At 34.9% G+C, this 15267-nt stretch overlaps 1 protein-coding gene across 1 annotated transcript in view; it reads right to left on the minus strand.

Annotated features, from left to right (window-relative positions):
* Positions 1–15267, minus strand: part of EYS (eyes shut homolog) — a 610207-nt gene that overhangs the window by 467673 nt on the left and 127267 nt on the right. Inside the window, exons 10-11 of the mRNA XM_041477332.1 lie at positions 9242–9439; positions 6684–6805 (exon numbers count right to left, since the gene is read on the minus strand). Coding sequence (XP_041333266.1) covers positions 6684–6805; positions 9242–9439 — 320 coding nt within the window. The remainder of the gene's footprint in view (positions 1–6683; positions 6806–9241; positions 9440–15267) is intronic.

Raw genomic sequence — 15267 nt, forward strand, 5'->3', positions numbered from 1 at the left:
TATTTAATATACTTCAAGCAAAAGAAAACAACCTTGTTGCTATATGGAGAATTTATTTAATATTTAATTAATTCTTCCAGTTACTTATTGTGTGTTGTGTGGCAAGGAATGTGGGAAGCTTTCAGAGAGTGAGTGAGCACCTATGGATTTCACCATTTAACTTGTTTCAGAATAATTTCCTTCTGGACCCATACCTTTCAATGACCTTCTGCTCTCTGTCTGCTAAGTACATGCCATTATGTAATTCTCTGCAACTAAATGTCCTTTTTTAGAATTCCCTTCCTTATGAATCAGTAACATTTTTGCAGTTCCAAGTCTCTGTAACACCACTGATAGTCTTTTAATGCCTTCAAAGGTACAAACTCTTCATTTCCCACCTCAAGCATAGTGTTAGTCTCTATAGAGTGCACAAATCAAATTTAGGGTCATGCTTTCCACAAGTAGGCCACAATTCTCCAGCTTCTTGTGTTATGAAGTTCTTCACTTCTTTCCCTGCTGTCTGTCCAGCCGTCTGTCCAGCTTCCTCACTGTGGGCAAAACCTAAAGCACACCATCTGGGACTACCTTCCTGTATCTTTACCACATTGATTTGCCTTCTGTTCACAAGTCTCCTTGGAAAGCCAATCTTTAAATTCCTCTTAATCCCCATTTCCTCCACTCTGTGACAGTTTTATTCATTCTGTAGAGAATTTAAAATTCAGTTTATGAAAAAGATAATAGAAGGCTTTCACTCCTGTCTTATTTAATGGTATTGGTTGAAGTTACAAATTTTTATATATATCTGCATCTTTCAAAAAGATAAAATTAAAACATGTTAAAATAATGTCATAAATAAAACAAACAAATGGAAATATGATACTTGTTTGCCAAAATCATCTTTCAATTAAATGGGTTAAGCATAAATATCATAATCACTCTATCCAAGTAATGTATAACACCACAGATCAATACCAAGGACATTATCCTAAGTCAGTAAATCAATAGTTAATTTTGTGTATTCAAAAGTCTCTGACTCAACTGGACTTATTAGAGCATAAAGGACTACACCCAATAATGACTAAGTTTTTAGTCTTTTTACTGTTATATTCACTACAGTACAAGGCAGAGGAGGGACGCATTTCAACAGATCTTGAAAAAACCTTTTATTGAAGGACTATGAAGACACTGTTTTTTTTTTTTTAGCTAATTATAAATTGAAGATTAAATATTCCAGGGATGGCAAGTCAAATCTTCAGGGAAGCACAATGAGTTGTATCAGCAGCAAAACTTTGCAGAACTGCTGCAGTTTCCAGTTTTTTGGATGAACTACAGCTGCTGTATAGCACTTCCCTAGGATGTGTAATTGGCAATATGAAACTTATTTGTCCTGCATTCACAGTTTCACCACATGGGTACTCTCAATGAGGTCAATACATAAGTTTAAGTCACATAGAAGTCAACTTGAATTTATTTGGCCTGGGAACCATTAAGAGCTTCTCATTTGTTATGTACACCGGACGCCATTCATGGTATGTGGTCTGACTTTTAGTTAAGTTGAGGTTTCAGACCAACTTCAGTGGCAGTGCTTGTTTGCTTTATTTAAAGCTTAGAGAATTTCCACTCCCACAGAAATCTAGAAACTCCATTGATGCAGACCTATCTAGCCTTTTATTTCCTTTCAAATGTCAGATCACCTGCTCTCATCACCTAGGAAGAGTGTTTCTCAATGTTTTAAAATAAGTTATAGGTTCTAGAGATCATTCTTATTCTTTTCTCTATTTAGCACAAAGTACAAAAAATTCTGTTTTACAAGGAACTTAAGTGTAGTGTACCAATTTAGGAAATTGTTTTAGGCTAGTTCAAAGGTCTGACTAATTTCTTTTGGGGTAACTTATCTGCTAACAGTTAGCTACTATGTACTTTAGTCCTCAATGCCAGAGTTATTTTCAAATCTTTTTCACAGTTTATGAAATGAGCTAACCTACTTGTTCTTGAAATTTAAATTATCTGTCAACTCTATTTTTTTTGCTATTTAAAAAAAATAGTAATAATCTCTCTCCACCCTTCACATAAACCTTCCATACAACCCAGAACATAAGTTCCTAAAAGACCTGAATTACATTATTTCACTTTGCTGTATGTATCCTTTTTTTTCCCCTCCTTTCCAATTTAAAAACAGAAACCAAACAAGAAAATATTTCTTCTTCTAGTTCAAATTAGCATTATTGTCAATTTTATATTGGAAAGCTCATTTCCATAACATTAAATGTTATTGAAAGGGAAATAATTGCCTTTAAAATCAAAAGGATAGAGAGTTAACCACAAGAAGGACATGGAACTGAAATATAAGCATTATCATATAACTAGAACTTTACCTATAGTTTATTTATTTATTTATTTTTTTTTTTTTACTTTACTATGTGGTAAGTACAGAGAAATAATAGCTTCCAGAAACAAAGCTCTGAAAGAAACATCTATTATCATTTTTTGACATACAGAAGAACACAAGCAAAAACTGAATTCAGAGCTACTGTGAAGATACAATTTTCTTTTTCTTTTTTAAATGCAAATACTTCAAAATGTTTTATGTTGTATAGATTATATATGTGATCTGATCTTATAAAAATCATTAGGGACAACATATCTTTGCGTATTGTCCCCCAACAATACTTTGAATTAATTATTTTAACTTTTTAAAGAAGAATTTGCAAGTTACTCTGGTGAAACTCTACCATAAGGTGGCCATTATTCAAATGCTGGCTGGGCATCAGTGTTCACATGGAAGGTGTTAGCAATTGCCTTTGAATAACATGACTTGTTTTATTCTTTCTTCCTCCTTCTTCCTTTGCTTTTTAAACAATCTCAACCCACTAGTTTTCTTCTATTTGCTCTTTTTCTTTTGTCTTCACTATCCCATAGAAAGGACAGAGTGAGTAAGTGGCTGTGTGGTCTTTAGCTGGCAGCTGGATCAACCCCTCACAAGTTTCATTTCTTGCGCCTGCTCTTTCCGATGCATTGCTAAGACAACATTATCTAATTTCAAGGCTCTATATTATACCACATTACCAACACCAAAAATGAAGGATACATATTGCAAGTGTCATTCTGACAATGGTAATTCATCCTTACCTTGAAAAAATGCATCCAAATATTTGAGCTGCTGGACTGCAGAATGAAGCTTTTATAAGAATAGCTGATTAATTATTCCTAAGGCACCAGAGGGTCTAATATGACTGACAGTGGCTTGCTCTGTCATATAATAACTTGCTGGTATGTAACTCTTGGAGAACTGGAATTTTCAGATGCAGTAGAAAATCAGAATCTCCTTATGCTGGTGCATTTTTGCAATTAAACTTTCACCTATCCTGATCTCCCACCAGAGAAGGTTTAGACTGGATATTAGGAAAAATGTCTTCATTAAAATGGTGTCAACAGTCTTCCTAGGGAAGAGATTCAGTCACCATGCCTCGAGGTATTTACTAGGTGTGTATGTGTGGCATTCAGGGACATGGCTGAGTGATGAACTTGGCAGCGTTAGCTTGCAGTTAGAGTCACTGATCTTGAAGATCTTTTTCAAAGTAAATTATTCTGTCATTCATCTCACAGTCCAGTTGTTTAATACCAACCCTTACCTGGAGAGCCAAGGTAAAGTCTATGAAATATATATTGCAATTAGAGCATATGTTGGAATTCTTTCTCATATTCAGATCTTTGATCTTGTATAATAAGGCTACTGTAATATAACTTTGAAAGAAAATTGTATTTGATGCAGAAATTATGAAACTCCTGAAATCTCCATCTGTTTTTAAATCTTCCTTTATTTTGCTTCACTTCCTTCCTATCCTCCAGTTTTTTACCTTTTGAAGGAGGAGGAAGAGAGCCTGTATTGTTAAAAATTAATTTTCTAGGGGATTGTTAATTCATTATCTGTCCTTTTAAAGCTGCTGAAGAAGAAGGGATGAGTCTTCTTCCATTTTTATGAATATATGTTAATTCATTAATACTCTTTGTGTTGATCACTGAGGAATCTTGACATATAAATGGATAATATGATTTGGAAAAATTTTGGTACACTTTGATAATGAATACAATAAGAAGGACATAGAATGTGACATAATATAGTCACATATAAGCTGAATAATGCAATCACTTAGTGAACAAGTTTTTAGGTCCCTTTCTAGATTCAACTTAAAAGATGATCCACATGAAAGTTATTTCAGAAAAGTGTATGATAAATGTTAGTTTAAGTAAATATACTCTGGAGAAGAATAGAGAAGAGAAATTTATATATTGAATAGAAATTAATTAATACTACTATAGCAAAATAATATCAGAAATTCCCGATTTCTTTTCAAAATAACTTTTCTACTTAGCAAAACCCATGCTGGGGAGGGGGGAGGGGGGGCGTGGTTGAGTGTGAAATTTTGTTGCACTTAAAACTGCCAAAGAACAATCCCATAATAAAAAAAAATACTGAAAATTTTCAATGTGTATTAGCCAACAACAAAATGAATCCTTTCACATAAATGATTGCTGTAATATTGACAACACAGGTGAAAACTTTTGAAAAGGACTGCAAAGGATCAAACACAGAGTTTAATATGACACCTTGCCATTAAGTTTCTACAGCATTTATTTTCTGTAGATACTAACTGTATCCACATTGATGTATTGAATGTCATGCTTTTTCAGAAACAGTAATTGAATGGCTCTCACTGATTTGCTGTGCTGTGTTCCATTTAAAATAAAATTGCATAGGTCTGTGACAAACAAGGTGAGAAATATATAGGAACTACAGAAAAAAAAAATAAACACAAATAAATTAAGGTTAAAAGATGGATGAAAGACGTGAAGAAAAATTAAAACAGTGTTTGAAATTGCAGTGAGCTACTATTCTTTGTCATGCTAAATTTTGCTCAAATTATTATATTTTCCTGGATCAATATTTCAACTCATTTGGTGAAGCATAGCCAAAATTCTCAAGGGGTAAAATATATTACTTTTATTAAAAATCTGTATATTTCTTCATTTCCGGCACCTTGTTTTTGGGAAGAATGTTGTTTAAACTGCGTATAAAACTCCATTTTGTCAGTCTCAATTAAAGGATCAACTGCAGTTAGGAATAGTACCTGTAATGTCAACAGTTGCAACACACTCTCCTAGAGAATAAGAATGCACATGAATTGGAGGGAGGCATAAAATTTATTTTATGGAATGCTCTCTAGCACGATTTTAAAATGGCAATATGTGTCCAGTATGAGATATTGAAATATTAACTGCAGTCTAGTGGTAGAAAAATACACATTTACAATAGCATCCAAAGACAATAACAAAGGTGTCACAAACTGTGGTCTCCATATCAAGCACTTGATTTTGCCCAAGGTGTTGACTGGTTCTTGAAACATGTTACAAAAACCCTCCAAAATATTGTACAACACACAAAATGTTCTAACTGTGTAAAGAAGAAACAGCTGTGTAAATTGGAGAATTTGAGAAAATTCTTTTGAAGCAGCTAAGTTTAGTTCAAGCTTAGGAAATAGTGTCAATTGCAGGTTACCCTCAGGATTTGTCAGAAAAAAAAATGCAGATTCTTCATGCATGCACTAAGACAAGGAAGCAAGCAAAAACAAACAACCAACCACAAAAAAAAAGCAAACCAACCAAAGAAACCAAGCAAAGAAAACCCCCAAAATCCACACCTCTCATACACTTCACAGTTCCTGAAATTGCAAACATCTTCAGCAATAATGTAGCAGTCAGCGGTACCTACAGTACCACTCTCCCAAAGTTCTCCCAAAGTGAAGGTTCAAATGGTGGGAAGCTGAACCGTGGATTGTGCTGCCTACATCCTCAGTGACCTTTGGTCGGTGTTTAAATGTTTAGTTCATTCTATATAGAGTCACCTATCACTTCATAATATAAAATTCAATTCAACATTTATCAGTTTGGTATTCTCACAAATGTGCCTGTAGAAACTAGAATAAGAAAGAAAAAACTGTCCTTTCTTCCACTTTTTTTTTTTTTTTAACTGGTAATTTCTTTGACAGCCTGAATGTTTCTTAAGGAAAATATTCTTACTGTATGATCTTAGTGTCTCTGTGGAGTATAATGAAAACAAATTGCTTCTTGACAGATTCCTGGAAGGACTGACAGAGAACATGTGCCACCTCTGGTGTTGAAGTTTACACCATGTGAATCTCTGTCTTCTTTCCTCTCATGGAGGAATCAGCACTATCTTACTAAAATAAAGATTCTGGCTATTTTTAACACACTTCATATCTCCAAAACTAATATATCTGAGGAATTTTTAAAATAAATGCTGAAGTACTTGAAGTAAATCAGTTTTCTTGGGTAAGATACTTTTAAAGTCCCTTTGAAGCCAGTGCAATTGGTGTCAATGAGTATTCCTGTCATTTATAATGAGATCATAAACACACCTAGTAGAAAATTTTCTGCGCCTTTTGAATTCCCTGTACAACCACATTGACCCAGTAACTGCTTTTAGATGATAAAAATACTCCTCTTTCTCACTGCCTATAAAATTATAAATAAACAAAAATACCAGTGTCTGGAAAGTATGATTATAAACCCTTGATATGTGGATGTATGGATCAAAAGGAAGTTCAGAACTCAGAAAAATATCGCTTCAGATTTTAGAATAAAAACTTAACAATAATTTTAATTAAAATAAATTTGCTACTAACCAGATGTAGGTCAACACATGTAGAATTGTGTTCACAAGAGTTGACTATGCAGTCATCAATGTCTTGGTCACATTTCAATCCTGCATATCCTGGGTTGCACAAACAATAGAAGCCATCGACAACTGCAAGACAGATTGCACTTTAGTACTAAGAGTCATGACAACTGAATGTAGTAAATTTACTAAGTTCCAGTTATGAATACTATCTGGAAAATATTAATACCAGCTTTACTTAAACAGTGTGGACATATTAAAAACATTTAAATAAATTAAATGTGGTCTCAAAATATCTTTTAAATATGAAATCAGATTCATGTACTGAATTTTACGTACACAATGGAAATATTCCGATTCAAGAGTTATAAATCAAAGAGTTAAAAAGTGATGTTATAAATAATGAGTAATTTTCTATCACAAAACAATCACAAAATGCATAAGATTCTATCTTATATCAAAATAAGATATGGAAGCTAAACAATGCTTGTTTATTGGTTGCTTTTAATGTTGTTATTGGTGTTGTAAGGAATGCCTCATATTATACCACTATATTAAGAGAAAATATACTTGAGTTGAATTTTTCTATGATGTATTTCTTAAAATAATCATAAGAATCCTGTCCCTTTTTTGTCATTAGTAATCCAAATGGCAAGGAATCTTTAGAGTGCTCTGTCCATATTTGGAGTTCATGACAGACGGAATCCCACTTCTTGCAGGCCTGCATTTATTTTAACCTCAAAGGGGTCCCTGAGTTCTTCATTATCTTTGAGATTTACCATAGAATCTATTCTACCATCGTGTCTATACACACAGCTGCTACTGTGTTCATTAAATGCTTCAAGTCCTTCAGCACACGAGCATTATTCATATGCTAAAAGCTTCCCAGCTTCCTTAGGATTGCAGCTTTCTGCAGCCAGTGCACATAGAGTAGAGGAACTCAAATGTCCACATGATAAAACTCAAGCCAGAGGCACAGCAAGGACAAGCTGTTCCCCAAAAAACTGGCACTTTGTCAGCATGAAAAACTTTAATACAGCTCATCTGAATTCCAATTCAAAAATATCTCTAAACCAATGTAGACCACATAGAAAACATCTGTAAATGTAATAGGAAATAGTATTTTCTAGATGGAAGATAAAGTCACTCACCTTATCCCAGATAAGGAAAGACAGACTTTTCAAGATATTTTATTGAAACTGATTTTTATATTTTTATTTTTATTTTTATTTTAACCAGGAGAGTTTTAGACAAAGGAAAGACAGACTTTTCAAGATATTTTATTGAAACTGATTTTTATACTTTTATTTTTATTTTAATCAGGAGAGTTTTAGACAGTGATGCATTAAGTAATTTGGGCTTAGTTCTTTAGGATCTCATTTGAAACCAGTAGGCTGATTAGGTTGTTTGCAAATTTTTCTAAAAATATATGCTTTTCATGGAAGCTCTTAAATCATCATTTTTTTTTGAAAAGGGATGTGAAGAAACAGGAGAGAGATGTAGAAGAACACAAACACGGTTACTCAGTGCTTGAAGTGTGGACCCTAAAAGTTGAGCAGTTGCTTTGTATCAGACTTTTAGGGAAGTGTTCGTAGTGAGAGGGCTATTTAACAATAACTTCAAGGATACTTGCACAAATGACAGAACTGAAATCCCTTAGCAGTACTAGGAGGTACTATGAGGCAATGGCCAAAAGTTACAGCTCAGGAGATTTGGATGGGACTGGACGAGTGTAGGATTTGCCAGAGTAGTTAACCAGTGGAATACACTGTCCCAAAGAGTTTGTGAAATTTCTGTCCTTCTTTGAAGACTTTCAAAACTCAGGTAGAAAAATCCCTGACTGACCTGTTCCAGCACTGTTAATAGTCTAACTTTGTGCAGGGTTGACTACATGACCTTCAGATGTTTTTCAGCTTTCCAGTCAGCATTTTAAGATCCTCTGAAAATTACTACTTCTACTTTTTCTTTTTTTTAACAAGTATGGAAAGTGTCAGATAGATGGTAAGAGCCCTATAAAATTTTCAAATAAGTACTCCATACTAAACTTGGCCTGCCAATCCAGACAGAATATAGTAGGGTAATCAAGTTGCTTCTAAAACCTTTCAGTACATCTTGCAATGAAAGAGAAAGTTACACAGTTACATGCAGAAGGTAAACAGGTGTGCCTTTTTACATTGGTTTGAAATTAAACAGAGTTTTTTGACTTATTAGGCTTAGGACATGTAATGCCTAAGTGCTCTGTGAACTCTTTTTCAGCACCTGAATATTCTCTCATGAAATGCACAATGTAAGATGTTTTTGGTTAATTTAGGTATCAAAGGAGACAGCACAAATCTCATTAAAATTTCTCATTAGCTACAATTCTGACCCCCTGAACACAAAAACCCCAGCGCCGGGAGTTGAGGCATTTTGGCAAAAATAATCCTTCTGGTACAGGCTGTGAAGCTTCAGACAAGGTAAATTTCAGTAAATTATCCACTGTTCTCCCCAGAGCAGCTCAGCAGCTGCAGAAGCTTCAAAAGAAAGACTACCCTACATTAAAGTGAGTAACCAAACTGAACTCACTGTCATAGCAGTATCCGTGGAGGCAAGGGTTAGAGCTGCACTCATTGACATTGATCTCACAGCGTGGGCCTGCAAAGCCCTTCACACACTGGCAGTGGAATCCAAGGGGAAAAACGTCCAAATTCATTTCTTCTATGCACACAGCTCCATTCTCACAGGGATTGCTGGCCTCGCAAGGCCTAAACTCACAGTTCAAACCTGAAAAAGAAAACGGCAAAGCTGTCAGTGTTAAACTAATGAATATATCCCTGCAGCTGCTGTCTATTATGAGCTTTATTTTCTTTATAACCCTGGTTAAAATCGAGTAGGAGGGTCTCAGAGGTACATATATGTATATTACCATGCAGAAACATTTATTTGCTTGGTATCATTAAAAAAAAAAAAAGACAATTTATATTTTGTTTATATTACTTTATATTATGCAATACATTTTAAAATCTAATAGCTATCTCACAGTTTTCAATACATAGGTACATTTTCCATCTTTTCTCTTAACCCTTGTGCTTTGAACAGCTCAAAAATGAAATTTTTTAAAATGCTTTTAAAAACAATAAATGAATTTTGATTGAAGCTTCCTGCTATTTTGTCTTGATAACTTGTTGTCACAACTGCCACACTAATTGTTCATACATTAACCTATAATAGTGAACGTGAATTAAATGTATGTAACATTGTATAATAGTTCCACTTACCAGCCATGACTGAATACAAATTATTTTACTGAAAACATGTACTTATTTAATCATTATTTATAAAAATTCCCTACAACAGAAAATCTTGCACAGTCCAATTGTACTCTTTCCTTACTAACACTCTTGTATAACAGATTACATACATTTATCTGGGCTACCCAAGGAACTGTGTGATTGTGGATCTTGGGTCACAGATGCCCTCATCTAAATCTTTAATTTACAACAGTTACATAAAAAGAGATTTAAAGGTCCTATAAATTGAGTCTTAATTTGTTAGAACATAACAAAACTGTTTCATGTTTTCCGGTACTGATATTGAAAATGAGGGTGGCAGAGACAACTGAGATCAAATGGGTTTAGGTTTGTAAATCTGCCTGCATTTTCAGTCAGTGCTGCTGGAGGCAAGTCTGTTCTTTTAGGCTTACCTTCAGACAGTGCTTAGTGACTCTCAGGGCTGTAACAAACTGTACACAAGCCCCTCTGAATCCCTTTGAAGCCTTTCCATAACTACTGAAGCTGTGTCTATCCCATGCTTTCTGGTGGAGCTTCCCAGGGTTTGCTGTGCCCCAAGCCTTCTGCACATTTCACCAGTGCCCTTGACTCCACTATGGTTGTGCAGCCATTCCTTTCTGCAGCAGTTTCTCCCTGTCCCAAAAACCTCTCTGTTCCTCAGGCAGGCTGTAATCTTAATCCAGTGATGGGCAGTGTGACACTACAAGACAAAACACCTGGGCAGTCATGTAGAAGATATAGTCCACACAGTCACACTAGAGTGGGTTGGTTGCTGACTGATGCCCATACAGCCACTCTGTCACTCCCTCTCAACAGGCAGGTGAAAATAATAAGAGAGAAAACCTTGAGGACCATGATAAAAATAGGGGCATCATTTACAAATTACTGTCATGGACAAAATAGAAGCAACTTGAGGAAAAATGGTTGAATTAACTGCCAATTAAAAATAGCACAGGATTGTAAAAAGCAAACACAGAGATAAAACCACCTTTCTCCACCCCTCTTTTCTTCCCAGACTCAACCTCACTCCTTCTCTTCAGACTCCTCTATCTCCTCCTTACCCATGAATAGCATAGGGGGATGGGGAATGGGAGCCATGGTTAGTCCATGACAGCTCTTTGACCCTGACACTTCTGCCCTGTGTCAGTGAGACCTCCCACAGGCCAGAGCTCCTTCATATTAATGAACAAACACTATCCAAAATGTCAGCAGGATCATAGGTGAGCTGACTGCTTACTGTAAGATTGTCATTTAAGGGCTGAATTCTAAATGTTTCTAATAACAAGTACAACAAGTAGGAACAGAACTGAGGTTAAAATTCCAACCACCTTTTGACCCCAGTAATGATGCTGACAAAAGAGGAAAAAACAACACAAGTTGTTCCCTGTCTTTATGCTTATGATTTCTCTGATGCAGGATGTTCCTGCTACAGACAGCCAGCACTTTCAGATCTGGAATTCATGAAATTGCACAGCAAAAGAAGCCATATGGCTCATTGAGATTTTGCCCTGAAGATTCCATATTTATATCACAACAGCTTGACATGAGTAAAAACCCTGCTGATTCCTAAAGTGGAATAACACAAATAAGCTTAACACATGGCTCACAATCAAAAATGGACACGACAGATGATCCAGTAATGCAGTACTTAATTTTCTTTACCTGGAGAGGCAGCTTTACCTTTGCATCTACCTTCTGTGCACTTCCTTTTCTCTTTAAACTCATTCAGGAGCCCATTTATCTGTTTTTCAGCCACACCTGCTTGAGTTCCTGCACACTGGAAAGAACTGTGCTTTGAGGAAATGGTCTTTAAAGTTAAATCAGTGGGCTCAAGACAAATCCTCTTTCCCTTCAGTGCAATCTCTAATGGGAGCTTGCCAAACAGATTTCTGAGCTAATGAAAACCAGCTCACTGAAGTTTGGAATCATTATTGTGCTATTTGAATTTTGCATTTATCTTAAGATTATGAACTCTGTCGTCTCACTGCCAGTACTGCCAGAGTTGTTTCCTACCTCTACATCCCAAACTTCCTCTTGCTTATTCACAAATATAGAATACAGATAAATATCTCCCCTAGTTTTCTTACCCTGCAATTGCTTAAAAAATTTGTCAATATGATCAATTATTTGTGTCTTTCCATGTTATCTTTTCAGCAGAAGTCAGTGTGGTAATATCCCAAGAAGAACTAATTTTCCTAAGATTTTTTTCCAATTTCCTAAAGATGACTAAATAAAATTTTCTTGATCAAGCTATCTGTAGAAGACATCCACCACAACATTTCTGTAAGTGATTGCCATTCCACTCTGCCTGATCTACTTGAGTGATGTATCAATGAAGTTTTGCCTGTGACATTAATCAGATGTTAACCCCCAGGATGCTTAACTTCCTATCAGCAGTGCTGGGAAAACTCTATCTTTGCCCCTGCTGCTGGAGTCCCCTAGTCACCTTTGATATGCTCTGGGTATCTGCATTGGTGCTGTCACGGACAAGCAGCAAAAGCAAGCAAGCTCTGGTAATCAGCCAAACACTGGTAATCTCTTCCCCACATTGAGATCTCTGACACGCAAATAAACCTCCACACTGAGATCTCTGACATGCAAATAAAGCTCCTCAGAGATCAGGTCTGCTCACCTGATACCGCTCTCCCTCACAGAAGTCTTTTATCAACCACTGCTTTGTTTTAGTGGTAGTGATGAGGACACATGTGTCAGACTCAGACAGCTTACTTGGCCTTCCAGATAAAACCTCTCATCCAATAATCAGAAGGAATCTTCCAGCCTTCACAGCTGTGGAGTCTCTTTCTCTCCTTGCCTGAGCGTATCCTTTACCTACCCTGATCTTCTCCTCCCATCCAGCTGCTGTGGATATCAGGCTTTTTCCCTTCAGGGAGCCTAAGAAAAATTTATTCACCTTTCATTTTGTAATCACTGCTCCTGTGTAGCCTATTATTTGCCAGGTCTTTCCCCTGGTAACATGGAAACTAAGCCAGGATGCATGGAGAGGAGCTCACATTCCTCTTTCCTCTCATAGTGTTCTGTAAACAGGAGGATGAATCTTGCTCAATGTAGCTCCCCAGAAGGGTATGAATTACAGTGAAATTTGTGTAGATTTGAAATTATACCAAAACTATTTCCTGACAAAAAAAAAGATTTTTCCCCCTTTTAAGGTTTAAGGGAAAAAAAATTACTTCTTTCATTCTATCTATAATAAAGTGGAAAAAAAATTAAATTAGCCTGACATTTATAAAGAATGGTAAATGAAAATATGGCCATAAAAATTTTACCAAATGAGGCTAAGCCACATGGAATGGTGTTACTTGCTATTAATATTATAATATCTTTTTAGTGCCTTGTTTCAAACAATATTCACATTGTTTCAAACAATATTCAATTAGATAGTCAATGTCCTTTTTCTTCCACCCAGCTTTCATGCATATCATTGTATGAAAAATCTTTTCGTCCGCTACTGTCAGAAATGGCAAAGGTTTTATTCCTACTCTAACTGGAAGATTGGTAAAACAAAAAAAATAATAAAATAATAAGACTGTCCATCTCACTCAGTCATTTTCCCTGAATCAAATAATTTTTAACTATCAGTGTTGACAGTAATAAGTAAAAAGACTGTTTCCTTACTCACAGAATCACAACTGTTGATATTATCTTAATGCATTTTTGTTAAGTAATTAACTATTAATGCTAATCGATAAATGAAGCAAGAAAACAAAAAAATAAAATTGAATGAGTTAATGTAGAAATTTTTTTTTGAAAAATGCATATTCACACAAAAATTAAGGGTGAATAGGAGTAGGTTGGATAGGAATAGGCAGTGGTGGTGCACACTTGCAAAACAAGTTCATTTGCTGTTGTTGCACTCATACCAGCAGTTTTTTACAAAGCCATAAAAAAGATGTATGATTAGGGATAAATCAAACAGCAAACAGGTTATAAGTTAAGTTTTTAAAATAAAAATAGCTTAATCATAAACCAGTTTTTATGTTTTCAGCATTTTCTCTCTCTTCTAGATATTTGTTAAAGAACTTCTGTACAAATATTTTTGCACAAATGTTTTACTGTAGCTGATAGATTTCAATACATCTATTTTGTGCTAAACATGAAACTTCTCACTTGATCTGGAAAGATTCTGAAACAGCACGTCTGTGATTGTTGACAGAAAGGAATGCTGTGTCAGGAAAACAGTTTATAAACTGTCTTCTCTCCCTGACATATCAGAATTTTTAAATTCAGAGTAAAAAGGTAATGCTCACTAAACAGTTAAATGACAAAAAAGAGAATGTCCAACAGATGAAATATGAAAGAATCCATCACAGAAGTTCATTAATTAATTAATAAGTTCAGGTTCTCTTCACAAGTGTGCTTATTCCCTTTAGATAGATTTAGCCTTTTTGCTTGTTTAATTCTTGGCTACATTTTATTGATTGCAATAACACATTGTCCTTAATGGGCAACTAAAGGCCTCTCTATTAGAAGAAACCTGAACAAATCTCAAAAGCATATGCACAAATAATTAAATTAACAGTCAGCTGAAGGACAATTTTCTTTTGATTGCACAATATATTGCAGTAACTATTATATGTCTTTATCTACATTTAAGCATATACTAATAGCATTTAGTATGCTCCTCTGTTAGCACACTATATATCAAACAATGAATAGTTTATTTGGAAAATATTCTCTTTTTTGTTTAGGAGTGAGAAGCATAATGCATATTTAGAAACTTCATTCTGCTGATATTAATGAGTTTCCTTTTCTACTGTATTTGCTTGTAATACTTCTAGGGTAGAATTTCCAAATACCATAAATGAACACTGAAAATAGATTTTATTTTGCTGAAATACACTGTCCTTTTAAGGCTATTACTAAAAATCAAAAGTCTAATTTATAAAAATGACATAGAAAATAAATTGCCTGATATAAATTTCTATTTCTTTATGTGAAACTATTGATATTTGTTTGTTTTATTTGCTCAGCATAAGTGTGTACATGAAATGTTTTGATGTGCAGAAGTCTCCTATAATCAGAAGTGACATCTCTTCAATGTTGTTATTCTTTAGGAAAATAATCTAATAAATAAAACATTTGCTACTAACATTTTATGAAATTAAATCTGACAACAGCTTTCAAATTCAGCATTTTACTGTAAAAGTATGGCCTGCAAAATACGTCTCATTTCAGACTGATGGTACAATTATGACAATATAGTGAAAATAAAATATCTACCAGAAAAACAAGTGTGTCATTTGGATGGCAATTTCCTAAATTATAACAGGAAGTCTGGTAATGGTGTTAAGTACACATTCATGA

This window comes from Pyrgilauda ruficollis, unplaced genomic scaffold, assembly GCF_017590135.1.
Source record: "Pyrgilauda ruficollis isolate IOZ18807 unplaced genomic scaffold, ASM1759013v1 scaffold40, whole genome shotgun sequence".
Lineage (NCBI taxonomy): Eukaryota > Metazoa > Chordata > Aves > Passeriformes > Passeridae > Pyrgilauda > Pyrgilauda ruficollis.